Source organism: Peromyscus californicus, unplaced genomic scaffold, assembly GCF_007827085.1.
Source record: "Peromyscus californicus insignis strain IS unplaced genomic scaffold, ASM782708v3 Scaffold_3__1_contigs__length_106647218, whole genome shotgun sequence".
NCBI lineage: Eukaryota > Metazoa > Chordata > Mammalia > Rodentia > Cricetidae > Peromyscus > Peromyscus californicus.
The window spans coordinates 36,843,155-36,870,681 of NW_026294551.1; the positions used below are offsets into that span (position 1 = coordinate 36,843,155).

At 52.2% G+C, this 27,527-nt stretch overlaps 1 protein-coding gene and 1 long non-coding RNA gene across 4 annotated transcripts; one reads left to right on the forward strand and one right to left on the reverse strand.

Annotated features, from left to right (window-relative positions):
• The first annotated feature begins 352 nt into the window (after positions 1-352).
• LOC128122668 (uncharacterized) lies at positions 353-5,548 on the forward strand. Of its 2 annotated transcripts, none has more exons than XR_008222460.1 (3): positions 353-590; positions 1,198-3,015; positions 4,463-5,548. It is a non-coding gene; the product is annotated as an uncharacterized LOC128122668 (long non-coding RNA). The 2 variants fall into 2 exon arrangements; XR_008222459.1 differs by having other exon boundaries at positions 5,243-5,548.
• On the reverse strand, positions 2,936-27,527 carry Tbx4 (T-box transcription factor 4). 2 transcript variants are annotated; one of them, XM_052758304.1, is made up of 8 exons: positions 27,336-27,527; positions 26,622-26,716; positions 18,908-19,027; positions 17,760-17,907; positions 6,495-6,647; positions 5,748-5,836; positions 5,433-5,668; positions 2,936-3,552 (listed from the first exon to the last, which is right to left on the reverse strand). In XM_052758304.1, the coding sequence occupies exons 1-8, from the start codon at positions 27,525-27,527 to the stop codon at positions 2,936-2,938; spliced, it is 1,650 nt and encodes a 549-aa protein (XP_052614264.1). The 2 variants fall into 2 exon arrangements, with proteins under 2 accessions (XP_052614264.1, XP_052614263.1); XM_052758303.1 differs by having other exon boundaries at positions 2,936-3,555.

The following is a 27,527-nucleotide window of genomic DNA, read 5'->3' on the forward strand; positions in this document are numbered from 1 at the left end:
GAGGGGCCAGCAGAGGCCTCTTGACCCCCTGAGGCCCCGATGAAGCTAGAAATCGCTTTGGTTTTTTAACAATTTGTCAGTTTGACCCAGCTTCTCTTTTGTGATTCCAGGACCTGCTGTCACTGAGGGTAGTCGGGTGGCTGATCTTCAAGGCTGCAAGACCTGTAGCCCTTGGCTGGAGCAGAACTCAGGGGGCCACCCGATCATGGCCACGTAACTGAGTGATAATCAGCTCTTTTTTCTTCCCAAGCAGGGCACAGTAGAAGCAGGCATGGTCATGTGGCAGGCTTCTGGGCCGATGATGTATGACCTGCTGGCGCTACTGAATGGTGCCCTTTGTTCTACAAGATCCCATGTGCCCCCTTTTTATCGAGTTGTTGATTCAGAGGGGCAGGAAAAGTTTCACAAATCCCACTGCAGGCCTGGCTCTTGCTATGCCCAGGTGGGGCAGCCAGGCAAACTCATGCTTCCCAGAAAGTCAAGACTCTGTGTGCTGCCTCAGGTTGAGCACATCTTTGGGAATGACTTTCCCATACTCGGCTAAGGAAGTACTTGGAGAGATTCGAGAAACATACACCCAAGCCCTCCAGGTAAGGAGTGTCCTGGATAGGGTACTATCTTTGGAAAGGAATGAGCAGAGCACTTGAGAGTTAAGAACCACCTTCCCTGTCCCTGAGCTAAATCAAGGCTTTCTCTGTGACTAAGTCCTGGTGGCCACCAACAGGTAAGGCAGTGGGAAGTTGCCTAGTCAGAGGGCCCTGGAGAGCCACAAGGAAGAGCCCAGACAAGTTGCTGAGCAGATCGTGGTCCTGAGGAAGAGGCTTTAAAAGCATCGCTACAGTCGCCTCTGTCTCCTGGGTTTTGAGACCATCTTAAATGGAGACCATGGTGATGGAGAAAGTATCTTGGGGGTGGAGAAGCTGTGAGGGTGAGAGCTGTGGGTCCATTTCCAGCAGCACCTTCCTCTAACCACTTTTCTTCACCTAATGAGAGAAGCCCAGGCTGGGTTTCATCTCCCCAAAACTGTCTACCTTGAGGCCAGGCTCTTGCTTCATACCCACTAGTGTGACGGCAGCTGAGAGACTCACACTGCCAGCCGCTCCAGAAAACCCCAGACTCTGGTTCAAACGTGCTCTGTAGTTACTTTTCTGAAATAACTGCCCAAATGCTACCAAGGAGTCTCTTCTTCCCCCAAAGTGCAGGGTTGTGCTAACTGCTAAGAGAGAGGAGATCCTCGCTGCCTGCCCACTCTATCCTTCTTGGGTCTTTGTGAGCCCTGGAACGTAGCCCCATAACCTGGGGAGTAACATGAGATTGAAGGGACTTGGAACTTCTTCCTTCACTCTGAGGGCCCATGGTACGTACAAATGCTTAGGGGCACTGAGGGCCCCACCAGACACTTGAAGAAAAAATGAGTGAAAAGGGGGGGTAGACACCACTGCCAAGCAATGGCAAGACAGTAATAAAGGACACACACACACTTCACAGTTGTAAGATGGCTTTATGTTCCAATATGCAAAATAAAATGTCCATGCTATATACCAAAACACTTGGAAGTTTCATACCACCTGTCAGCTAATGTGTTTTCTAATAAAGCTTTATCTGTAGTGTGTGCATTTATAATTATATATTTATATATAATCTAAACCATTCTTAGATAACATCAAATGTAATAAAAATTTAAATAGATGTCTTTCCAAATACTCCCTCCAGCATCCTTTTTCAGTAAGTCTATTTGTAAAAAAGCAAAGCTGAATCTGACGTGTGGCCCGCATTTGTGAGATATAGATATATTTATTTATATATTTATTTATATAATATATAAATAGCTATTCAGCATGCAAAGAGTGTAGTGATTTCCAAATCCTGATTTAGAGTTCACACCAGCCACCCTGCCATTCTGGTGACATTCAATGCTAATGGACTGAGTATGTGCTCTCCTCATTGCCCATTCTGAAAGAATTCTCTGCTCCTCTGAGCGGGAACGCTGACGTACTTTTTCTGAGCTGTCCATTTCCTTCTGCCGGCTTCCTTGCTCCAGGGATGCAGATTTCCTGGGGGCAGAGCGGGTCTAGCAGATGTGTAACATCAGTTCTGATGAGACCTCCACGGGATGCTGCCAGGTAAGGTGTGTTTGACTGCCCATCACAGGCTGCAGAGGGATCTGAGAGGCCGCATGCTGTGACTGGGGGGAGCAGCTCTGGACTTTATGATGACGAAACTTGATTACAGAGATAACTACTGGTGGCATTTTTCTTCCTCTCGGGGGAAAAGCAAGCACCATGAGGTGACATTTGGCACATGACCCTTTCTGAAAGTCATGCCTCAGACCCTGGAGCTTCAGGACTCCATGTCCAGGCTGATGCATGGCCAACTCCACTCTCACAGCTCTCTAAGGCTCAGGTAGTCTCATACAATCTCCAGAAGCCAAAGGAGGGGGGTACTCCTGTTCCCAAGAGTGGCGGGCGGCTCCCCTTACAGGTAGAAGGCCAAGAACCCTAAGTAAGCACAGATACCCCCAATCCCAGCAAAGAAAGGCCCTCCCTGTGCCAGAGGCCTCAGCCGGCCCCTGAGTAAAATCAGAGTATAGTTCAGAAACCTCTAGATAACTCACGAGCCCTCTACTTCTGTCCCACCCAGGGCATGTCAAGAGATGCCAGGTAACAGTGGGCTTGGCTCCTGAAGCCAAAATTACTTCTTAGATAATTGTATTTTTTTTTCTTGTTTTGGCCTTAGCTGCATGTCAGAAGACAGATGCTCTCCAATCACATACAGGCTTGTAGAAGCACACGCATACAAGCATGCACACACACACACACACACACACACACCCCTTCTGAAATACCTTTCCATGTCTCTTGGCAGTGCCGGCCACCCACAGAGGTTAACACTGGATTAACATGGTCCTGGGGCTGTCAAGAATCCAGCAGTCACATCACCCATCAGTCCAGTTCTCCACAGTTCCCACTCCTGAATGATACTGTAAGGAAGACTCTCGGGTCAAGGAGAAGCTCTGTGAGTAGAGGAACTCGTTGGCAGCGTTCAGGTGCGGTGAGGGCGGCTTCCTCTCACACACACTGGGGAGGCCACGCTCTCTGGGGAAGGAAGCGGAGGGCCCCCGCTCTCGGACCTGAGACTGGGAGAGCTGATTATACACACTGAAGTGGGCATTTCCTGGTGGCTGGGCGCTCTGGGCCGAGATGGTGGGCAGCCGAGGCATCATCGTGGTGGTGGTGAAGTGTGTAGGGAAGGGCTGGTAAGGCACAGTCTCCATGGTCTGAACGCTGTAGCTGGTATACGGCGAGACCGAGGTCCACATGTTACAGCTCAGGGGAGGTGGGGGCAAGTCGTCCACGGCAGACACCCCCGCAATCTCAGGCCCTGAGCTCGAGTACATACAGGCCTCTCTGGGGGTCACCTCACTGCAGTAGGAAGGACTCAGCATCTGCTGGTCGTAGGGAGGGGGAGAACGGAAATAGTGATCGTCCCCTACCGAAGAGGGAGTTTCCAGATAGGATCGTTTGCAGGGTAAGTCCAGGTGGCGGGCACTGTCTGCTGGAAGACAAAGAAGCGCTCAGGAAGGGGCGTTCCCAGCGGCCCAGGGCCTGGTGCACCCAGCCGCCACCCCCCCACCCCCCCCACCCCCTCATGCCAGGACAGCCTGCCCTTTTCACTCAGCACCCGCCCTGGCCCCATGTTGCCTGGTACTCCCAGAACCGTTTACATCAGCTGCAGCTTTTATAAGGTGGCAATGGCCAAGAAGCGGTCAGATTGTGGACCCCCGTCAAAGGCCACGGGGGATACCACATCACTGGACACGGAGGGATGCGCTGCATCAGGCAACGCAGAGCTCTGATCCTTTGCCAGCCTGACTCTCGGGATGCTAAGAGGCCCTTGTGCACACTGGCATTCTCGGGCTAGCCCAGCCTTGGCCCAGGAAAGTGAAGGCAACTGCCAGGCCGAACCAGGCCCAGAGACCACATCTGTCAGAACTAGCCAGCAAATTAAGGCCATGATGTTACTGCCTCAACCCTCAGTGCCTGCGGAGAGCCTCAGGAAGGAGGCAGTGGGCCAAAAGGCTCGTAGGCAACTTTTTGCTGTTTTGAGACTAGTTTAACCCTACTGGGTTCAAAAAAGACACAGCTGCCGTTGTCCCGCCAATCCCCATCTAACAGTCTCTTCGAAGCAGCTGCCCCAGTGACAAGAGAAAAGGCTGAACGTTCAGGCTACTTTGATAGCCCCTGGAAAGATGCCATCAGCCACCACAAACCACATTTCTGCATCTTCCAACACCCCACCACCCGCCCCCCACTGTGTGGGCTCAACCCTCTGGAGTAATATGTCTTCCCCTGGGATCCAGGGATAACTGAGGCTTGAGGGCTAGGGCAGCAGCCCTCTCAACAAATTTAGGAACACTTCCCTGTGGCTGATCTTGGCCTCTGTCCTGTGCTTTCTTCTCTAGGGATCCATGCTGGGAGCCATGGATACAGAGCTGGGCAGCCTGGAGGAAGAGGGGTGGGGCTCCTAGCCCCTCTGCAGACTAATGCCTGGCTACCCAGGGATACTTACAAATCTTTCTCCCACTCCTTCCCCTGCACTAAATTCCTGTGATTTGGCAGATGACCCAGTCACTCTGGGTCAGGAAGGAGCAGAGGACCAGACAGGTGGTATAGGCTTTAAGGCCATCAGTATGTACCACGATTATCAATTTTGTTGCTGACCTATGAAAGCAACTGTAGACCAAATACAGGTATGGCTGAGCTCCAACCAAGTTTTATTTATGGATACTAAAATTTGACTATTATATAATAACATGGAAAAAAAACCCACCTTTTTAAAATGACCCAAAGGCCATTCTTCTGACCTCCAGGGGACTGGATTATAATGGGACTTGCATCTAGGACACTTGGCATTCTGCCAGGCTCATCTCCAGGAGTGGGCTGACAGAATGTTCTAGATTATAATAAGCAAAAGTCCCCAGACTCACTCCCAAGAGAATTTTGGGGACCTACAAAAGTCCCTTGGCAAGCAAGGTAACACTATTCACAGCTGACTCTGTCTCGACCTGCTGATTTCCAAGCCAGTGTTATACAGAAGCCAAGTGCCCAGTCACTCATTTCAGTGCCCAAGACGCCTGTGTGCATCTTTAAGGGCTGGATGGAGAGCACCAGACCCAGAACTTTGGGTTCTCCCTGCTCTGTGGCTGAGACTACCAACAATCCAGCTTCCTGCTTCCTTCTAGGCAGAGCCGAGCAGGAGGAACCCCATCGAGACTCCCAAACCAACACCTGGGGCTCCGGCCAGCATACTTGGAACACCAAGAACTGTCTGAGGATTCCCAAGGCCACACAAGAGTGAGGGCCCACATGCCAGCATGTGGGAAGGTGGCTGCTCTGTCCCAGCCCCGCCCTCAGGCTCTTCCGGAACCCTACCTCTGCGCTTCAGGCAGTGGTAGAAGAGGCTGGAGTCCCTTTGCGTGGGGAAGGTGTTGAGGGGCAGGTCCTGGGGCTCTGCAGCAGCAAACGGCACGTGGGCCCCGTTCTCATACTGGTAGTGCTGCAGTGCCTGGTGTGCGCTGTGCAGGGGACTGACGTCGGGCTTCGCCGAGAGCTGGCTGGGGACGAGCCTCTGCCTCATGATGCTTTTTGAGATCACCGGGTACTCCTTGCTGGAGGAGCAGGGAGAGAGTGAAGATGCTTTAGGGTTCCTGGGTCTTCCCGTCCCACCCCTGGCCAGGGCAGCCCCACCTCTGCAACCGGGCCACACGCAGGTCACTGTCGTCACTGCCCCGGAATCCCTTGGCAAAAGGGTTGTTCTCAATTTTCAGCTGTGTGATCTGTCAGAAAAGGACACACAGAGTCGCTGGGAGGAGAGAGGACAGGCTGGCTTGGTAGCCCTCCTCCCCCCAACTCAGGCCCAATGAGAACCTCGGTATGGCCTGGAGAAGCTGAACCCCAGCCTAAGACAGCTCAGGGTCCAGGACCAACTGGGTCTTCCTTGACCTGGCTGCTCACCGGGAGCTTGCCCCAGGCTCTCTACTCTATTTGCTTCAGTCCTGATGGTACTTTCTCCTGATCCCTGTGACAGCTTCCTGCGTGACTGCGAATCTGACTCAGCCACACTTCTGAAATCCACCTCAGCCTATGACCAGGGGAAAGGGATGGGGAGGTGATTGGCACATGCCAGCCAGCTAGCTGACAGGACCCAGGTTCCTCTCCCTGCTAGCCCAGAACTATACCTACAGGAAGATTCTAAAAGAAGAGTCCAACCCTCAAACCCCAAGGCAGACTCCATGCCTCTAGTTTTCAGTTGCTGGCCATGGCTCTGCCCTCTCCAGGGCCCTGCTTCCTAGGAGGGCAATCTCACTGTCTGTCCCACTCTGCTTTTCTATCCAACACTCCACGAGCCCTGCCTGGGGTTGGCATCAGCTCACTTCACCTCAGGTGCAGCAGGCAGGTTGGATGGTGTTTCAGTGCGGGTTGTGGTTATTATACCTTGTGGTTCTGGTAGGAGGTCACGGAGATGAAGGCGGTCTCTGGGAACACGTGGGTGCAAAAGGCTGTGTTCTTTGAGCCAAAAGCATTGTTCTCATCGGCCTTAACGATGTGCAGCCGCGGCTGGTACTTATGCATGGAGTTGAGGATGATCTGTGAGAGAAGATCTTGATCTGAGCCCCGGGCCCCACTCCCTGGGCCCTGGCTAGCCTCTTCCTGAGAGCCTAGGACCCAGGCTTGAACCCAGAAATGTCTCAAAGCTCCTGAGTAAAGAAACTGGGTTCCCAACTCCATCCTCACAGCCTCTCTGTCCTAGGAGCACCTTAGCCCAGCTTTTGTGGTGTGGGATTGTTTCACTGGGACCATTAAGGGCCTAGGAGAAGTCTGTACAGCTGAATGACTTGTCTGAACTACAGGCAGAAATCCAGGGTGCTGCTGACGCACTGACCTTATGTCCCTCACCTTCTCTGGACCTCATCTGTGAGATCCTAGTCCACAGCCTCCTCCCTCCCCTCAACCTACAGGAGCCCTGCCTTTCCCGGGACTGCCCCCTGTACGTGCTCAGCCACATCTGTCAACACTATGGTAAGCGTCTGCAGGACAGGAGAGAGGAGAGAAGAAGCTGAAGATCTCCTGCTCTAGCTCGGCACCATGGGAGACCAGTTGCTTGCCGCCCTCCAAGCCGCTCAAGGCAGTTCCTAGCCTGAGGAACACTTATCCTGTGAAAGCACTGTTCCTGAACTGCTGCCTGGGCCTGCAGGGGACCTTGAGCACCCAAGAGCAGGGGACGAGGCTTGGGGACAGAGGTCAGCCTAGCTGACTGAAGCTTAGGGAAGAGCCCAAGATGCTTGGTCCCCTGAGCCCAGGCAGAGACACACAGTAGTTAACTGCCCCAAACCTGCTTCATATGGCTGTGCCCCCACGGTAGCGGCTACATCAGGTGCCATTAAAATGCATTTTTTATCGTTGACATTTGCCAGACGTCCTCCCATTGAAGGCAGGACCAGGAATTTGGGGCATTTTATCAGCACTGCTCCATCTGTTAACCCTTTGCTTTCTATCTCAGCCACTGGCCCTCAGCTCCTCCTCCCTTCCAAAGGCTTTCCTCTGCCTGGGGGTGCCCCCTTCCAGGTTGGGCTTGCTGCTGCTTCTGTGGAAAGAAATATTTAACCCTTGGGTGGCCACAGTGCCAAGAGAAAAAGCCCAGAGTTGGGCTCTTTCCTGGAAAGCCTTGCTGAATTCTGAGTCCCAGAAGGTTCCATACTCATCCTATCTCTGGAGGGCTGGTGCAGGCCAGGGGCTAGCTGTGGACATTAGTCTAACCTAGGCGGCTCTGGTCAGCCTTTCTGTCTTGTCCACCAGCCATTACCCTCTTGGGGTTAAGTGCAGAGCTCCCTGGTAGCCTTGAACTACTGCCCAACTCAAAACGAGGCGGAAGAGCACGTCCTTTCCTAGCAACCAGGCATGTCCTGATACGGTAGAGCTGGGCCTTACGAAGCACCTCGAGATTCTGGAAGGGATTCTGTTACCTTGTACAAGTTGTCAAGGCACGGGTACTCACGAAGGACCTCTGTTCCCGGAAGCCAGCAAGTGGCTTCCTGGCAGCCTGGGCATCCCCAGGAGCGCTGGGTTCCCACCTCAGCACGGCAGTTCCTGCCACATTCCCATTCTCTCACCTCTAGTCCCGTCTTCTCTCCCTTCTACAAGGACCCAGGGCCTGTACTGAACCTCCCAGATCTGAAGCTTCTCGCTCTGACTTGCCCACACCATGTCGCTTCCTAATCCTTGACTCTTCAAACTACAAACTCACCCAGGGCTGGAAATGGGGGCTCAGCTCCCAATCCCACTAAAATAAACTTCCCCAGAGCAAGGGCCCCATCCTTTGTTCTTTTGCGCCTCAGCCTTCTCGGCCGAGTGAGTGTAGAGCCGGCCCAGGCCTACAAACCTCTAGATTTTACGTTCCTCACCAGAGACAAGTTAATCTTGGCATTTTTGTTCCAGTCAGAATTTGAAAATGAACATGTATCTAATACAGTCTTTCTACGGGCCCTCACACGCTGCAGCTCCCCCAGTCTCTCTGGTTCTCCTAGACTGGCAACACAAAGGCAGACCAGACAGAACCCCAAACCACAGCCATTGTGCCCAAGTCTTAGGGACATTCTGCAGCAGCCACAAAGCATCCCTGCTCCCATGGCCACTCCCACCAGGTCCATAAAAAGTCCTATGTTCAGAAGGCCACCACTTTAGCCTAGGAGACAGTGTTCCTGATGACTTGGGTTGAGAGATTGCCAAACACACCTTCCAGAGAACAGAAACTGCTGGACCTGCAGAGGCAGGTAGGATCCACTAGAGTATCGGGGGGGTCGAACGACCCTTTCATAGGGGTCACCTAAGACCACCAGAAAACACAGATATTTACATGTTATGATTCATAACAGTAGCAAAATTATGGTCATGAAGTACCAACAAAATAATTGTATGGTTGGAGGTCACCACAGCATGAACTGTATTAAAGAGTCACAGTGTTAGGAGGTTGAGAACACTCACCAGAGGGTACAACCTTGGCACAGAGAAGCCCACCTGTTGTCTCTCCACCAGCTCTAAGTCCTGAGCAAGCTCTTCTCCAGACACTAGGGTCCCCACCTGTCAGAGTAGAGCCCTCAACCAGGTGGCCCCAAACACCCTTCAAGCTCCTAACCATCTGGAACCTGTGGGAGGACCCCACCCTTCAAAGCAATGCACCTGTAGATCTAAATCCCAGTCCTGCCAGCCTGAGAGAATCCGAAAGCAACTGAGGGACGCACACACCTAGCTCCCGTCAGAAGCTCCTCAGGCGCCATGTTCAACTCGTTTGCCAGAGTCTCACTTTCATAGCTGTTGTAGAATGGTACCGGGCCAAACGGGCTAGCCACGTCAACCACCCTACTACATGACTAGTCCCATCATCACCATTGTTCTACAGAAATGGGATTCATTATGTTCTGGCTACAATTCAGAGGCCTGTTCTATTAACAACTGCAATAGCGCCAGACAGCCATCTCGAGAGCTTACCATGACGTGCTTTGCCACCGAGGTCTACGTTCACCCCCATTAGAATCCAAGAACTTGAGAGCCTGGAAGGATGGGGTGCAGAGGGTGTTCTAACCAGCCCCCTAGGTTTACAATGAGGAACAGAAGGCCTGGAGTGGGAACATGACTCGCCCAAGGACACGCAGCTGGATGAAGACAGGCGGTCCAGTCGATTCCAGATGGCCTTGGAAAAAGTACAACCTGCTCTCGATGGACTTCATGACTAATAAGGTGTCTGCTAGACACTGAAAGGGACATGGACCCCAACGCAGCTGTTAGGATACCAGCCACACAACAGCAGGCTGACGTGCACTCTGTCACATAGAAAACCGGATTTACCCAGCATCATGTGCTTACTAAGGTTACTTCCTCCACCCTGCCCAGATTAGGACAGGGATAGGATCTGCAGGAGAGCGGATGTAGTGGCTCATACCTGTGATCCCAGGACTTGGGAGACTGAGGTAAGAGATCAATGCCAGCCTAGGCTGTGGAATGAAGTATTTGTCAGAAAAGAAAGGGAAGAGAAATAGGAGGGTGGAAGAGAGAAAACGGAAAGGATTCAGGCAGACCTTCAGCTCATTCAAGAAGCTTTGCCTGAGGAGCCTTGGGTCTCACTCCCAGGGCGGCAATCTGGAGTTCTCACACACAGCCAGGAACCGGTTTTACCTTCTCTCACAGCAACGACAGTCAAGGGTCGGGAGGATGCAGCCTTCGTGCCAGGCCCTGGGCTAGGTATTTTACATATATCACAATCTTCACAGTGTCTCTACAGGGTCAACATCACGGCTACCATGGGCTGAGTGTCAGAAGACATTTGGACAGCCTCAGACAGCAATCTGAGGCTGAGGCAGAATCAGGCCGAACTCTTAGGCTGCACTTCCTTTTACCTAGCTGTGGAGGCATGGCCTGCTCAGGAGTCTGGAGGTTTCTGGAGCTCCCGAGGCACGGGCAGGGGGTTGGCATACTATCAATCAGGAAACGGTGACCAAGAGGGAAGGCAGGACAGATCTATTGGGGGACAGCAGCCCCCGGCACAGGAAAGGCCACCTGTCTGAACACCACGCCATTCTGTGGGGTCGTTACTCACGCGCTGTCTACCAGCCCCCACTGGCTTGACAGACATAATGTGGGACATGCCATCGCCAAGAATCAAGCGGTGAGAAAACACGGTGGAAGAGTCTGCATTTACAAGGGCGGCACCTGAGATGATGCCTCCCGAGAACGTGTGGACCCTTCGGGAGGGCACTGGAATGCACTCCCGAGGACAAGGAGGGCACTCCAGCCAAGGAAAGGGCATTCCTCGCAATCTTCCCAATGCTAGTGTGTAATTTAAAGGAATTACAGTAGAAACGTAAGTTTCTTTTCCAGTTCCACATGCTGATCCTACAGTTCATATGAAACGCACACACACACACAAAAAAAGCAGAGCCAAGGGACAAGCCTGGCCAACACTAAATGTCTCAGCGGTTAAGGCACATGAACAAACAAATTCATATGGGGACCAAGAGGGCAGAAGACATCCTACCCAGGGAAAGAGGACCCTCCTCTACTGATGCTGGAACAGCCGGGTAGCTCTCTCCAAAGGCAGAAAAGTCGGGACTGACACCTCCCATCAAATGCTAGCATACTTCTAAAAGGATCCCTATTTTATACTTAAAAAATAAATCCAGAGCTGGCAAGATGGCTCAGTGGTTAAAGACCTCTGCTGCCAAGCCTGGCCGCTGGAGTCTGATCATGAGAACCCACACAGTGGATGGAGCAGGCCCCCAAAGCACTCGAAAGGCCAAGGCCGAAGATCCTAAGCTGGAGGCCAACCTGTGCTACACAGAAAGATTCTAAAAAGTACTGAAGGAAAGTTCCCTCGTAAAGAAGAAATGACTGAGGCCTTTCCAGAACCTATAAAGGAAGAAAGGATAAATTCAATCAAAAACGACTGCCAGGGAAAACCACTACCACTGGGGACCGGATCGAGTGACGAGCTGGCAGAGGCATTAGACAGGACCTAAATCTTCCATTTATAAAAGCTCCGAAAACTGATGAGCTCGAAAATTGAGAGGAAAGTGGAGGAAGAAGCACAAGAGTTCACAGCAAAGGAGATCCGTGTAAAAGATGCCCGAGGAGAAGGGAAGGAGACGTAAATTAAAACTAGAGTTGGTACCTATAGGTCGCCTATCAAACCGTCAGGAACGGCTCCATCAGTACAACCCTGAGGACCCACGTCTGATCCCCAGGACACGTGTCGAAAGCTCTGAGACCCTATCCTCAGAAAACAAAAAGTAAAGACAGCCTGGGCTGGTGCCAACACCTGTAATTCTAGCACTCGGGAAACTAAGGCAGAAGGATCACAAGTTCAAAACTAGCCTGGGCTATCATACCTCAAAAAACCAAAAAAAACAAACAAAAAACAAAACGAAAGCACCTGGTAACAAAACAACGTGGTTCATGGGACAGAAAAATGGAAGGCAGCTGCACCAGAGGAAGACTCTCTGAATGGAAGGCTCCCCAGGATCCGTTCTTCTCAGAGCAAAGTGCAGAAGGTGTTGCTATGGTAGCCTATTCCGCCTGTATGTGTCAAACAATGCTCAAGGTAGTCACAGTGGCTAACCACGTCACAGCAAAAACACTTTTACCTATTCAGTGACAAATTTTACTAATTTTGTATGTGTTTATGCACACGTGTGCACTTGGAGGCCAGACGTCAACATCCAGTGTTGTCCTTAGGTACTCCCCACCTAACTTTTTGAGACAGGCTCTAGCATCTAGAGTTCATTAATCTGATTAACTAGGCAGTGAGTTCCAGGGGTTCACCTGTCCCCACATCCATAGTACTGGGGCTGACGCATGCCACTGTGCGGGGCTTTTTCACAATGAGTGCTGCCCTCAGGCTTATGGGGACCAATTGAGCCATCTCCCCAGTCTCCTTGGTGACTTATTTTTAAATCTATGTGACCGTATTTCCTATTCAAAAATCAACTGTAGAGATACACAAGTCCTGATATACAACTTTCTAAGTACAGGGATGAAAAGGTGCACATGCTCTGAGCACACAGAGAACCTGTGCTTTGAACTCAGAACCACGGATAAGGAATGAAAAAAGGTAAATGGGACAGGAAAATCATCCACACCCAGGGTGGCGTGGATGTCAGATAGGAACAATGTTGTACAAGGCTGCCCTCTGAGCCAAACTGCCACCATCTTCGTGAGCTCAGCTGTACCTACTTGCAAAAGATGCCAGCTGTTGGTGACTGCTGGGTCCTGGGACCCTCACCAGAGTAAGCAGCCACCTCCCCCAGCCAGCTGTGTGCAATTCTGCCCTCGTGCATGTGGCCTCAAGGGAGAGGTTGGCAGAAGAGGCTCCACCTGTGCAGCGAACGGGGAAGCCATTATCCACACTGGGTAAAGACTTTCAGTGGATCCTCTTGCAGGGGAAGCACCCACACTCTGTCAGTAACCCCACATCTCATGCTCTGTGAGTACACCAGTAAATTCACTGTTCCTCAGGGTGAACTTGGATGGAATTGGACACTAGGATGTCATTGGGATGCTGGGAAGGGAGATTATTACATTATTGATTACATTATTGATGCCCCCCCACCTCCGGAGTATCCTATGTCTTGTTAAGAAATTCAGATAAATCTCTGTAAGTATGGGGCCAACCTAGTCTACAGAGCAAGTTCCAGGACAGCCAGGGCTACACAGAGAAACTTTGTCTCAAAACAAACAAAAAAAAGTCAAAAATAAAGAAACTTCAATGAGGGCTAACCCAGTCCTTCCCAGTCAGATTCGCCCTGTGAGATGGTCCTTTCTCCTCAACCAGTTAGATTTGCCCTGTGAGATGGCCCTTTCTCCTCAGCCAGCTGAAAGGCCTGGTACAGATGCTGGCGGCCATCTCCCTGCACACATAGTATGCACAGCCTACTGCACATCTCTCTTTCCTGGCTCCAGATTGGCAGAAAAGACCTCCGTGCCAGTCACTATGGATCCACTTCAGCCCCACTTGACTTCTTGAAGCCCAAGTATTGCTAGACAACTAGGAGAGAGAGAGGGGATGCACCCTATCTCCATCACACGGCCACCAAACACTGGGGCCTCCTGGAAGGACGGGGTAGGAAGTAGCAAGAGATGATAGACAGTCTGCAGCAGCGGAACGATAGAGTGGAGCTGAAGGTGTGCCACACTGAGGCAGTGGCTGTCCTGCTTCACTCCCATGATCCTTTCTGTTCCTGCTGCCTGCCCTCCTCTAACAAAACCCAGGTTCATACACTGCACCTGTCCTGCCCTCCTGAGCCGCCACCTCCACTGTTTTTAGTAGAAATTTCCTTGTGGGCATTTGCTGCAAAGCCCCACAAGTTGAGGCCAGAGAGATGGCTTAGCAATTAATACAGCACTTGCTGCTCTTCCAGAAGACCTGGGTTCAATCCCAGAACCCACATAGCAGCTTACAAGGATTTGTAACACCAGTTCCAGGAGATTTAATGCCCTTTTCTGACCTCCTCTGGCACCAGGCATGCATGCAAAACACCAACATACATTATATTTTTTTAAAGTTTTTGTTTTGTTTTTTTTTTCAACTCCACAGGTTTCCCAGTCAGAATTCAACCCTGACTTTGGAAGTGTCTAGCCATGTGGTCTGAGAAGTCCCTGCTCTAGATTCCATCTGCCATGAAAGACTGACTGCTCAAACCCTCATACCTAACCCCCTTTCCTGGTCCCCAGAAAATTAAGAAAAACGTCAGGCTGAGAGCAGGCAAGGCTTGCTCACCATATACAAAGATGTAGTGGATGTAGCTGTTCTAGCTATGACCTGAAGCACCACCCCTAGTGAGGTAGCAGGTAACCATTACACCTGCCTGTGACCTTAAAGTACATGCCCCTGGGGCATGGCCGCTCGGGACCCTTAAGACCTGGGATGTACACACACACAGCACTCTCTTCACTCCCTCGTGGTTTTGGATGCTAGAGACAGACCAGGCAAAAGAACAGCGTGGGACTGTGCCTCAGCCTTCCAGGACCCTGCAATGATTCCTCTGTTCTGTATTGTGAGATTTCCTTCTCTAATAAATTCCTTTGCCCCTTAAGCAGACTCCATGGATTGCTAGCAATATCTGGACCCATTACAAAGCCCTGCATCTCATGCGAGGAGGAGGAAGTGGATGGGAAGGTGAGGAAAGGGAGGGAAGGAGAGGAAAAGAAGAAAGGGAGATGAGGAGGCAAAGAAAAAAAGAGGCAGGAAGAAGAGGAGTTGGGGGAGAGAAGAAGACACCAAAAAGAGCATTCATGGAGGGAGAAGTCCTGAAGATAAAGAACCTAAATAAAACAGATAATCCAAATGGCTGCTGTACTCTTCCCACACTCAAAGCCCTCTTCTTGCTTTTATGCAATGGCAGACACATGGCCGGGTGGCCACTTCTACAGTGAGGAGACAGGTAGGCTGGCTTGGAGGATCTCTAAACTAGGGTCCCCTAAGCCCATGTGGAAAACCCCAGGGTAATTCACACCACTGGAACTAGCTGTGGCCTTCTCTAAGATGGAACAGTCCCATCTCATCTCCGAGCTGGTCCTTTCCCACGGAGAGGTTCCAGCCACTTTTGGGGACGTAATGAAGAAAAGTCACCATTGGGTAGCAGCTTCTAGAGCACCTCAGATGCTCTGAAAATCCCAGTGATAAGTCCCATGTCCACTGGGCTGGGGGAAATTCCTTCAGGTCTGGAAGCTCTTTGTGTGGGTGAGTTATGCAGAAGGAAGGGCATGTCTGAGGCAAATTCATAGCACAAGATGGCTTTTTCCCAGGTTCCTAGACTGAGCCAAGAAGGGCACTTCTTCCCCTTTCCCTTCAAGCTTACAACTCCCTCTAACACAAGTCAAGAGTGGAAAGCTAGAGTCCCAAAGGGCTGCTCTGCCCTGGTAAGGCCAAGAAGTGAACGTGTGTACCACAGTCCTTGTCTACATGGCCACAGGCTGCTCCCTCTCTACAGGGATACTACCAATCCCAAAGACAAGACAGCCCGAGTGCAGGGTCCAGAGAGACGAGTGGAGGGGTACAAGAGCCTGAGACTAAGAAGCAGGAGATGAGCCGGACAGCGGTAGCGCACGCCTTTAATCCCAGCACTCTGGAGGCAGAGCCAGGTGGATCTCAGTGAGTTCAAGGCCAGCCTGGGCTACAGAGCGAGATCCAGGACAGGCACCAAAAAACTACACAGAGAAACCCTGTCTCGAAGAAAAAAAAAAGGAGATGTGGGTCCAAGTATCTGCCCTCTTTACTTCTCTACCCTCAAGACTCAATGGTAATAACCTACGGGGTATGGTGGGCAATAAATGCCAAGTGCTGAGTACAAGACAGAAGGCAGACAGATGCCTTCATCCCATCCCTCGGGGATGAAAGCTGAGGTAAAATCTCTATCGCCAAAGAGATGAGCCCCGCATGGGCAGGGCCAGTGCTGCCAGGGCACCCACAGCCTTATAACCCTGCAAGGTGTAGTCCTCACTGGCCAAACTTAAGAACACAGCAGGGTTCCAGAACATGAAGAGCCACCAAGGATGGAGGATGGGCTGAGAAAACAGTATTTTCTCCGGCTTCTAAATTAGAGCCGGCTCCAAGCCTATCGACCCTCTCCTCTCACCTTCTGTAGGGCCAGGGAAGTTGAGAGTGTCTTGGGAAGCACCCTTGCAGCTGGGAGCCATGGTAACAAGCAGGGGCACCTAGGATCCCATCCAAACCCTTAATCTCCAGATCTTTTCAGCTGTCCAAGGAGACCACACCCGCCAAACTCCAGACTCACCCATCCTGCCAGTGCTGCATGAGCCTGCAGGTGTAGTTGGGGGGCCCGTCTCTACACTCCCTGCTGGCACCAGAGCCCCACCCCCTCCATCTTGTGAGCCTGATACCTCAGTCCAGCCAAGCAGACAAGGTCCAGCAGGAGTCGTGTGGGCACAGACCCGGGCAGGATTTGCTCTGGGAGTTGGGGCTTGGCTGACCCTCCCCACTGGGATCTTTGTGCCCTGCATGGGAAACCCAGTCTAGAGACTTGTAAAATAGAGAAGGTTAATGTGGTGAATCAGCACTCGAGGTGTGTATTTACATCCCCAAGAAGAAAGCTGAACTGATTCAGAAACTGAAGTCAGGAGCTGCTTCCTGTCAATCAGGATGAAGCACTTCCAGCATTTTCCAGAATAGACTTCGCAGTATCCTGACTGGCACACAGCTCCCCAGAGACTGCACTGTGCAAGAGATCTGTGCTCTTGTCCCCCTGCATCTCCACCTCTGGGGTTAGGTGTGCAGCATGGCAAGGACCTAGCGGCCTCCACCGCCGAGGTTCTCCCACACCCCTGTACTACACTACCAGAGAACCACAGGAGTCCACGGAGGCAGGGTCTGAAGCCCTGGAAGATGATACCAGCTGCTAGGCTTCTGTTTGAGCTAAACACATTTGAGCTAAAGATTTCCACATAAAAAGCTCCTTTCTGTGGGCCTGCCAGGGCCAGATGGGGAAAGAATGAGCCTGAGCAACTGGGATTAGGGCGTTTGCAGACAGCCACCACTGCCACTCCTACTACCAGTGCCACTGTCCTGACCCATGAACTAGACGCCAGGAAGCCAGGCAGAGGTGGAGGCAGGAGCCAGAGATGATCCTCCCCTTCCAGAGGTCAGAAGGATGGAACATTCAAAGAGCGACTTCAGAACTCACATCTGAAGAGTCTAACAGGAATAGGTTTTGGAAAAACCAAACCTGAGAGATTTGGTCTGTCATCCCCATCCTCTTCCTCACCACCCCCACGATGGTCACCATCGCCAGCGTGGTCATCATCATCATCATCCTCACTATCCCCGTTTTCATGACCATTGACATCATCATCACACATCATCAGCAGCATCCTCCATCCCTATCACCACTACCGCCCGCAGCATCAGCACCAACATCATCTTCCATCACCATCACCACTACCACCAGCAGCCTCAGCATCATCTCCACTGCCATACTCCATTCACTTAGCTCATCTCTGTACGGTACTTCCTGCATATTCTCTCCAGAGCTAGTGAGGAGGAGAGGGATACATACAGCTGATCTGCAGGGTCAGAGAGAGGCCTGACACAAAGTGGAGTCTCTCCTTTCTCAAACCCGTAAGACACCCGCCCCTCCTCCGCCGCCCCTACGGCTGCTCTCTCTCCCAAGACAGACAGATCATCCCTCTTCTTACATGGCCAAAGGGGTCCAGGTGGTTGTTTGTCAACTTCAGCTTCTGGAAGGAGACCAGCTGCCGCATCCAGTGGGCCCCCGTGGCAGGAGAATCTGGGTGGACATAAAGCCTCCCTGGCATGGCCGGCTCCGCCTTGCCTGCGACCATCCTGCAGGACAGCAGACAGCAGGAACAGATGGGTTCCCTGGGGTCTGGTGACGCCCAACTCCCCATTCCCACTTGGAGCAGAGCAAGGCCCAGAGGAACAACAGCTGTTTTTCTATCCAGTGCTGATGCAGGGGGGGAGGGGGGCAGTACTTCCCAGCTCCTTACTCACTGCAGTAGGAAGAGGGGGATGAAGGAAGGCAGCAGCATTTACTTCAAAGACTGGGGCTGTTTATAAAGATACTTCAGGGCGAGTCAGGCACTTCTGTGTGTTTTATTTATACGTTGTATTTATTTACTGGCAACACTTTAACCCCTGAACTACTGACCCCCCCACCCCCTCCCCTGGCACTCCCTTAAATATTTTTTTCTTTTTCAATGTTATAAATATGTCAGCTGGAACTTCTCCAAGGAACTTTCAAATCCAGAGCCTGTTCTGAGTTCTAATCTAGCTTTTGCTTCCATGACCTCCACTGTCACAGACCCCAGGGCCCCAGCCAGATGGTCTAGGGACAAGGACAGTGCCAAGGTGTGGTACTCACTTGGCTCTCCAACCTGCCCATCTTTCCCCCAGGGCCCTTTAGCAAGGACCCTGCTCTCTGACCCGAGGCAGCAGACCCCTCAGTCTGACAGACAGAAACGTGAAAGCTTCAAACCAAGTAATGTCACTAAACAATTAAAGTTTCTCAAGAAAAATGGTCCCCATGCTCCACCTCAGCGGGGCATTAGCAGTGCCTGAATCCACCAGGTATTAGCAGTTTTCCTGCCAGACAGCACCAGCCTGTCCATGACTGTGGGGGAGAATGGCCCCTCAAGGTCCAGCAAAGCCTACACACGTGCCCTTGGTAGTGCTGGTACTGAAAACACGTGCAGCATTCGGGCCTGCCTCAACTCCCATCCAGGTGCAGGCAGTGGACCGGCAAAACAACTCTGGGCGGTAACGGACTGGCTGGCATCAGGAGCAGAAAGAGCAGCTGAGGAAAGATGAGCCCTGGGCCTCTTACCATTTGTTGTCACAGAACTTGTAGCGATGGTCATCCGCGGGGACAATGTCGATGAGCAGGATGTACTTGGTCTTGGGGTTCATGCCTGTGACCTTTACCTTGTAGCTGGGAAACATCCTCCTGAGGGGGTCAAGGGTAGAGGAGAAATGGCAGAGTAAATGTAAGGACAGACCTGGAGCCCTTCTAACCAAAGATCATGACCCCCTTCTCTCTTGCCCTCCCTGTGCCAAAGACAGAGCTGTCCAAACTACACCAGACCGCCCCCCCAGCTGTCAATCTACATCCAGAAAGACAATTTACACCTTTCCCCAAATCTCTCACCCTGGAAATCCCCCAAGATTAGGACCCAGTAAGCTGTGAGCCGCAGCAGCATAGAGACCCGGGTTGGGATAGTGAGGGGGCATTTTAATAGCCATCTGGCTAATTGTCCCTGTCCTTCGCCAGCTTACATACAGCTAAAGTTCTGAGGTGACATCAAGGGCAGCTGACCTGGAAGCTACTCTGGGCCGTTCCCATAAGCAATGAGATGCCTTTCTCACAGGAAAGGGAACTCTGGGAAAACCCTGCTAAGCCTGGTTCTTCCTGTGTGTGCTGAGGGGTGTTTCTCATGGTAGATGCTTCGCCAAGGCCATACATAGCACCTTGACTAGGAACCCAGGAAGTCACTGGAGAAGCCTCATAGGTAAAAACATGGAAGCTAGAATCAGCCTGCCATTGATCACAGCCAGGCCCACCACTAACCAGCTAAGCCTCAGTCAGGCCTGGATCTCCCATGCCTTGATTTTCCTACCTCTCAAGTGAGGGTAACATTACTATGTCCTCCAGCCCCTGCTCTGTTCCACCTCCCACGGGCCAGTGCTACGGTCTGTTTCTGTGAAAATGGACCCAACAGAAATGAGTCTTCCAGTTCCTGTAGCCCAGGAAACTATTCTGAGAAGAGCTTCCCTAGGGCCCTCAGGACGTACACACGAACCTGCAAGAGCACAGATCCCTCTGCTGTTACTTAACCAGAACAGGGCAGACCTCCCCACACAGGGGCCTCCAGTCTTTCCCCAGCTGACTTTCCACAAATGAGGGCAGGAGATGGAACTCAGGTTAGACCACTTGTTTAGAATCTACTGGGTTAGATGACCATCACTACATCATACAAGTCACATACTCCATTTAAAATCTGCATGGCCATTTATCCTGACCTATAATTCCAGTGCTCAGGGAGGCTGAGGCAGGAGGACTTCTGGTTGGGCTCAATCTGGACTACATACCAAAACCTTCTCAAAAACAGAAAAAAAAAAAAAGTCAGCAGGGAGGTGGTGGTGCACACCTTTAACCCCAGCACTCGGGAGGCAGAGGCAGGTGGATTTCTGAGGCCAGCCTGGTCTACAAAGTGAGTTCCAAGACAAACAAAGGTACACAGAGAAACCCTATCTCGAAAAACAAAAACAAAAACAAAAACAAACAAACCGCATCACTAAGGGGTTCCCCAGAAGAGAAGTAGGGTCCAAACCTGACTGAAGCCTCAACCCACCCTGCACTGTGGTACTGAGGCTCAAATCAACACCAGGAAGCCATTCACTAAGCCCGAGAACCTCACAAGAAGCTGCCCTGAACACCTCAAACAGATTGGATACACCCCACCTCTACTGTCATCAGTACTAGCTCACCTGGTCTCCACAAGCTGGCAGACCCCGCAGAAAACTGGGACCCTGAGCAGAAGGGTTCCGGAAGAGTTGGTTCCCCTCCAGGACCTGCCTAGCCCAGCCCACGCACCTCCCTGCTACAGGAAAGACTGGTACACACACTGCAGAGGGAAAGGGCGGCTATGGCGGCCCAGGCGCATGTGCATGAGCATGTGGGGCAAGTGCGCATGTGTGCCTGTATGCGTGCCTGGAGGGCGGGGGCGGGGGGCAGGTCTAGCTGCAAGTCTAGGGACTTATAAACTGTGTGGAAGAATTTGTCTCAGATGTCAATTGAAAGCATTTTCAAATACCCACCCCACCCCCTCTGCAAGAATGGAGGAAGCCGGAGGACTCAGGAACCCACTCCAGCCTCCTCCTTCGAACCAGGCCCCTGCCCGGCATAGGGGCACAGCTGGAGTGGGTGCCACCCTGTTTCCTGGCCCTGCCTCACTCCTGGTGGGTCTAAAGCTAAAAGAGGAGGGCAGCAGCTGCCTTGCCTCGCCCTCCCTGGGGTTAAGCCAAGAACCCTGTCCCCTCCAGGCCACCATTTCGTAACTGCTACAGAAACAGCAACAAAATGGGGCAGCCCTGGCTGTGTTGGGCTAGCTAGGCCCAGGTAGTCAGTCGCTGCAGGTGGTAACAGCAGAGGACATCCATAGCCTCCTTCCAGGGCCAGGGCCCACATACAATAGGCCAGGAAGAAAGGCCTGACTGCCACTACAACAGTGTGTACAGCCTGGAATGAAAGGGGACTGAGGGACCCTGACCTGCCCATGTTGCACTGTGCCCCAGCAGCTCAGAGGGCCTGGCAGACACTGAGTGCTCCTCAGAAACCCCTGAGATTCCTGAACTCTGCTGCCCAAGGCTTAGGGCCAGGGTCTGCCCCCTTCCAGAGTCATTTCGAGGAGGTCTTGGGACACTGGTGTTATGGAAGGAGAGTACCTCCTGGCCTCAGCTTCTTCTATCCGCCAATTCCCATTTTCTGAGGGCATCAGCCTTCACAAGCAGAGAGGGTAGCCAGAATATTTGGTGTGGGTCCCCTGCAGCAGGATGAACTACCCTCTTAGAAACAGATGGCCAGGTCTTAGCCAAGCTTGTTGAGGGCATGCTTCAGGGGCCTGCAGACCACACTGTGGGGACCCCAAGTGCTGTCACCCATCCCATGCCCAACACCCAGTTGTCTGTCCAGGGTGGAAGGGCAGCTGCCTGGAAAGACGGGGTGTACCACCCACAACCGCACAGACATTTCCCCCTAGTGCTGGAACCTGAAGGCCCAAATTGCAGGGCTGTTCATCAGGTGAGCAGGCCTCCATGCAGAGGCCAGACTCAGTTTGGGGAGCTGTGACTTCCTCCGCGCTCTACTGGCAAAGTAAAGGTCCTCGCTAACGAAACACACGAAATGATCGTGTGAGCTATAAGTTATTTCTGATTTACGACATTAAACGTACCTGAAAACCAACACCCTACACTGAGGTTGGAGGCTCAGGGCTGGGGAGGGCGGAGCAGGAGCGGAGACGGTCACTAGCTTTGACTGTCGCTGCGCCCCACGCCGCCCGCACCCTTCCGCCCCCTTCGCGCGTGCCCCCGTGCCTTCTCTCTCCCCGCCACCCCGGGTCCCCGCACCCGCGCTGTCCCCAGACAGCTGCGGCGGCCAGCACGCGCGGAAGCGGCTCCGCCAGGGGAATAAACACGCTGGCCGCCTGGCCGCCCGCCGGGAGCAGATGAAAGCCGGGACCTCCCCTCTGATCAGCAGCCCGCTCTGAAAGGGTACCGGACCCGAGCCTTTATCTGCTTCATACTAGGAAATGGCTTTAGAATGAGCTGCTAGGATAAGCTTCCTCTGTGTGCAGACCCCAGGCTGGGGGGCGTTGTGCTTTTGGCTACAGATCTGTAAATGCGAACTCCCTGCCGGGAGAGGACGCCTCGGGGATGGCTGGGCTCCTGGGTCTTACAGTTGTCAAATGCAAGGCGCCGAATTAGCGCACACTCCCCCATCCCAGTGACAAAGTGGAAGTCAAGTCCTTGGAACCTCATCAGACTCTCCCTACCTAGCTGAATCCCCCAAACCCAACCCACCGCAGTCCCCGACTTCCCTGAGGGTGGAGATCTGCAGCAGCTACACGTGCCTTCCCTTCAATGCAGGCATTAAAACCCCGGAGCAGGCGAGAAGTGTGGAAAGTGGTTTTCAAGGTGGCAGCGGTGGTGACCCGGAGGGCACGGAGGAGGAATACGGGGACTAGGGAGGTTCTCCCTTATCTGGATGGTGGTTACATGCTGGGTTCATGTTTTTGTTTTGTTTTTAATTCTATAGGGCTGTAAACTTCAGATGCGCCCACATTATCTTGCAGAAATATTCCACTTCAAAGAAGAAATCTACATTTAAATGATGTACACGTACACACACACACACACACACACACACACACACACACACACACACACACACACACACACACGGTTCCTATCTTAGAACCTTAAAGGGAAACAAAATGCAAAATGAACTGTAGGGAAAGGCAGGGATCACTGGAAAGCCCGCACATCATTTTATCCTTAAAATTCTGGGGTCTTATTGGGAAGGGGTGGGCAGCAGCCAAGGGGGGGCAGTGAGGGCTGCCTATATTCTGGCCAGACCTTTTGGAGCCAAATGATTTCTGAAACCCAGAGAGAGAGAGAGAGAGAGAGAGAGAGAGAGAGAGAGAGAGAGAGAGAGAGAGAGAGCGAGCCTGCCGTTCTAATACACCCAAAGCATTTTTAAAGACATATTTTCCCTGAGGGGAGGAGGGTTGAAGGGAGGGTGTGTGGAATGGATGCTGTTTGGGAAGGTCAGTTGCTTTGCTCGGATTTTTTTTTTTTAAGGCACTTCCTTCTGATAGACTTTTGCTTTCAGAAAATACTTTAAGACGAGATCAAAGCGCTCTCTCCCCAACCCGCTTTTCCCAGGGTCTTCAACCCTTATTTCTCTTATCATCCACGCCACTGGGCTCTGACGCTCTGTATACAGAGCGAGGGCAATTGGCTTTGAAGCCCGGGATTAAGCCCGGCCAAATCCTTGCCTCAGAATAACAAACAATGCAGGTTCAACAGGAGTTCTCATCGGTAGTTCATTTTTCAAACGCAAATTCACTGTCACTAACACAAGCAACATTGAACTCAACAGGCTACGCAGTCTGATAGCGGAGATTTATCTGGTGGCAAAACCATGGCCTAGGGGAAGGGCAGTCAGATGGGTAGGAAATGTTCATTTTTGGAAGGTTTATATTTAAATTTTTGTGGAGCTCACTTTTATCTGTGTTTGGGAGGAAAAAAATGCAGTTTCTCACATGTATCAAGCTTGGAAGGAAAATGAAGCCAAGAGAGAAATCTGTTCCCTGCCATTACCAACAAGAGCACTCTGGGGCTGAGGAGTCCAGACTGACTAGGGAGGGTTTGGCTCTCATGCAATACCTGGCATCCAGGGATCTTGAGCATTTAGTCAAAAGCACTATCCAATGAGGCTGATTCTCTTTTTCGTTTGGCCTTCAGATTTTCAAGAACCCAATGGGCAGAAGACTTGTGAAACCTTGAGCTCAAACGCTCTTGAGAACATTCTGATTCTCTTCTCCAGGGCCCCATCCTTCCCCAGACAGACAGACAGCAGTTATCATGCCCCTAAGCAGCCAGATTCTCTAGGACCAAGGACCAATCAATCCTTTACTTTACAGGGCATCCGGGGGGAAAAAAAGAAAAAAAGAAAGAAAAAAGCCATCAAGGAGATTTTTACATCTTGTTATTTATGATCCAGGGTGCAGGAAAAAGTACCAGGCCATCTGCTGAGAAAGGAACATGTCCCAGGAAGGTTACTGGTACACTTGCAGTTTGGGAAAACACTGACTGGGTGGGTGTGGGAGAGCCAGCCACAAGCCCACACAGAGCAAGCAGGCTGCATCCACAGACTGCCTAGGCACAGTGAGCCAGCCAATGAAGGTGGTCTCTGAAGACAGTGGGGTTCTGGGGGTGTAGCTCAGTGCTTTAGCAGCACGCTTAGCATGTGTAAGATGGGATGGATCCTAGCAACTCCCCCCCAAAAAGATAGTAGGAAGGTGAGCAGGAAGAAATGGGGTCCATAAGCTCTGAAGCAGGAGTGGATAAGGCTAATGAGTTTTTCCAATTAGATTTCGCATAACTTTCCACCAGAGAAATGAAAGAATGTGAGGGCCACATAATCGACCAGCATCCTCACAGCCATTTTTAGACATCAGCACCATCCCCGAGACAGACCCCTAGGGAGAATCACTAGGATAGGGCACAGGCTTCTGACTTAGAGGAGGGTAGCCTTGTGGATGTGAGGACTTCTGCTGGGAGCAGGGAGGAAGGAGGACCCACACAGGTAGGTACAGAAAGCCAGTGAAAACCACAAACTCATACATCCAGAGAACATCCCCATCATGTATTTCCAAGAGGTTAAATCTACAAACACAAAGTCCGGAGTGTTCTTCCCTCCATGTCAGCAGGCACAAGAGACCAATCCCCCTGTCTCCACACCTATAATGCACCTGATGTTTTACCAGTGCCTTTCACAGGAACCCCTGTTTGAGTCCCATAGTTAGGAAGGACATACATACAGCTACCATTTTTAAACACCTCGCACCAAGGAGCCACAGGACGGTAGTTACTCGCCCACGTGTAAAGCCCCTTTCTCTATTCTCCATGCCCATTCAACCCAGGCCACCCTCTGCCAAGAACACTAAAGTGTCCTCTTTTTCTATGCCCCAAATGCAACCAACTCAGGGCCCTAAAACCAACTTTCCTCCTTCCCTGATAAGCCTTCCATGCCATCTTTCTGAGAGGGTGGCCAAGTATCCATATTTCCATCTTCAACAAAATTTAAAAAAAAAAAACTGCACAATGCCTGCCTGGGAGCCGACAGGAAGGACCCCAGTATCCACGCACTGCACACAGCACCCCACTGACTTTTGTTTCTTTTGAAACGAAACTCTGGCCTATGCTTTGTGGACAGCTGAAGGAAGCAGGACCTTTTCTCTTGTGGGTGAAGTGGAAGCAGGTAGAGGACCCGCATGGCCCTCGTCTGAGGGCTGCACAGATGGAAACAGTTGAGTTGCTAAGAGAACACTCCTCCCTGTAGTCTGACTCCACGTCCCTGGCCCTTGACGGCGGCTGGCGGCTTACGATCTGATTTCTCCAAACAACACTTTTCAGGCTCATCACCAGGGAAATGGACATCTTACCTAGTTTGCTCCCAGGGACCAAAACCAAGTGTATGGATGCAGAAGGACAGAGTATCCACAACAGCTCCCTAAACTGTGAGTTCTCAGAGTCTATCGCTTGCCAACTGCTCTCTCGGGCCACTCCTGTCCTATGCCAGCCCATCACAGCAATGTCTGCTTTACACATACTCACAGGCATGTGACCTCTCAAGAACACACACACACAGCTTTGTGTCTTTCTCTTCCCACTCTCTCCTCCCTCTACTCTCCCATAGACACCGGTGCATTTTAAAGATGTTTCCACTTTATAAATCACCCTTCTCTGGCAGCCACTGAGAGCTAGGGAGGCTCCCCAACAACACACGGCCCCAGGGGTGCCTTCCCCTAGGCTGAGGAGAGTGTTGCCCTAGGATAAGTAACTTGGGGTTCATGCTACTCCCCAAAAGTTAGGGCAATTGAGAAACACAACCTCATCGCTTCTGTCGCCTGAAGGTTCCTTCGGCAGATCAGGCCAGAGAGATTGCCCCAAGGGCCAAGCATCCCTGCAGGTGGCCTCCGGGTGTGGCTGCACTGGTTTGCATGTCATCAGCATAAAGCTGTCCCCTCCGACAGAGCCTTCCGACCCCCTCAGGTCCTTGGAAGGTGTAAATGCTGTCAGTCCAGCCGGCTGCTGTAGAATGTGATGCTGGGACCTCAGTGACTGATGAATTTCCCACTAGCCCCAGACCAGGAACCCAGAAGACTGCAGAGTCCACTCCCTGCTGGACTTCCAGGCCAACACATCCTCCTGACTCCCACCTGCCGCTCTCCCCGCGTCACTCTCCCCCCGCTAACCTGCCGGCCTTGGTGATGATCATCTCGGTGCCTGCTTCGTGGAACTTCTTCCACAGCTCCTTCTCATGCAGCCCCACCTTGATGTTCTCGATGGTCTGGGGATGGGAGGAAGGAGAACTGGTCTGCCTGGCTGGCCCACAGCTGGGCTCCACGCGGAGCCTGCATAGAGTGCAGACCTACGGAGAACATGCCAGCCCCAGAGCCCACTCCTCGAGATTTCGTTTCACAGAATTATTTTTGAACCACTGGAGAATTTGAAACTTTGAATCAGAGATTCAAGCTCCCTCCACTGATGACCCTACAGAGGACACATAGTGATGGAGCCGGAATAGACGACACTCCACAGCTGGCCTTAGTCACCGCTTGTGGATGGACCTAGGGACATCGAGAAAGGCTCTGGGGATGCGGGTTGTGGTGATGTGTACGGTAGCAGTAGCGGCCTTCTCGATAACTATTCTGTGGCCTTCCTAATCTGTCCCACTCTCTAGCTTCCACCCTCTTGGAGTCCTCGGAGATGGACATGGGTTTGGGCTTGTCCCCTGAATCAGGGATCAGAGTCAGCTCCGAGGGGTTCGAAGTGGAGAAGGACCCTCCCTGGAAAGCAGAGTGCACCAGCCATGCCCAGCAGAGAACCAAAGGGCTGACAGTATCTGACCCCAGGAGTCCTGTCTACTACCCACGGGAGGACCCGCACAGACAACTCGACGCCCCTACCTGCTCCGCGGCTGCAGCGGCGACGTCGGCACCCTGGCCCGGGGGGCTGCCGAGAGTTGCTCCGCTAAGTCCAGGCGCGGCCAGCGCGGGCTCGGGGGCGTTGGTGGCGTTGGTGGTGCTGGCCTCCCCGAGCGCTGGGCCCGGGGCCCGGAAGGCCTCCTCGCTCTCCGACAGGCCCTTATCCTGCAGCAT

Excerpts from the sequence above, each read along its gene's own strand:
- Tbx4 (XM_052758303.1), bottom strand. The coding sequence starts at position 27,527 with ATGCTGCAGGATAAGGGCCTGTCGGAGAGCGAGGAGGCCTTCCGGGCC. Across the intron at positions 19,028-26,621 it reads ATCATCACCAAGGCCGGCAG|GAGGATGTTTCCCAGCTACA; the intron begins GTTAGCGGGGGG and ends TGACCCCCTCAG. Across the intron at positions 5,837-6,494 it reads CCTCCTACCAGAACCACAAG|ATCACACAGCTGAAAATTGA; the intron begins GTATAATAACCA and ends CTTTTCTGACAG.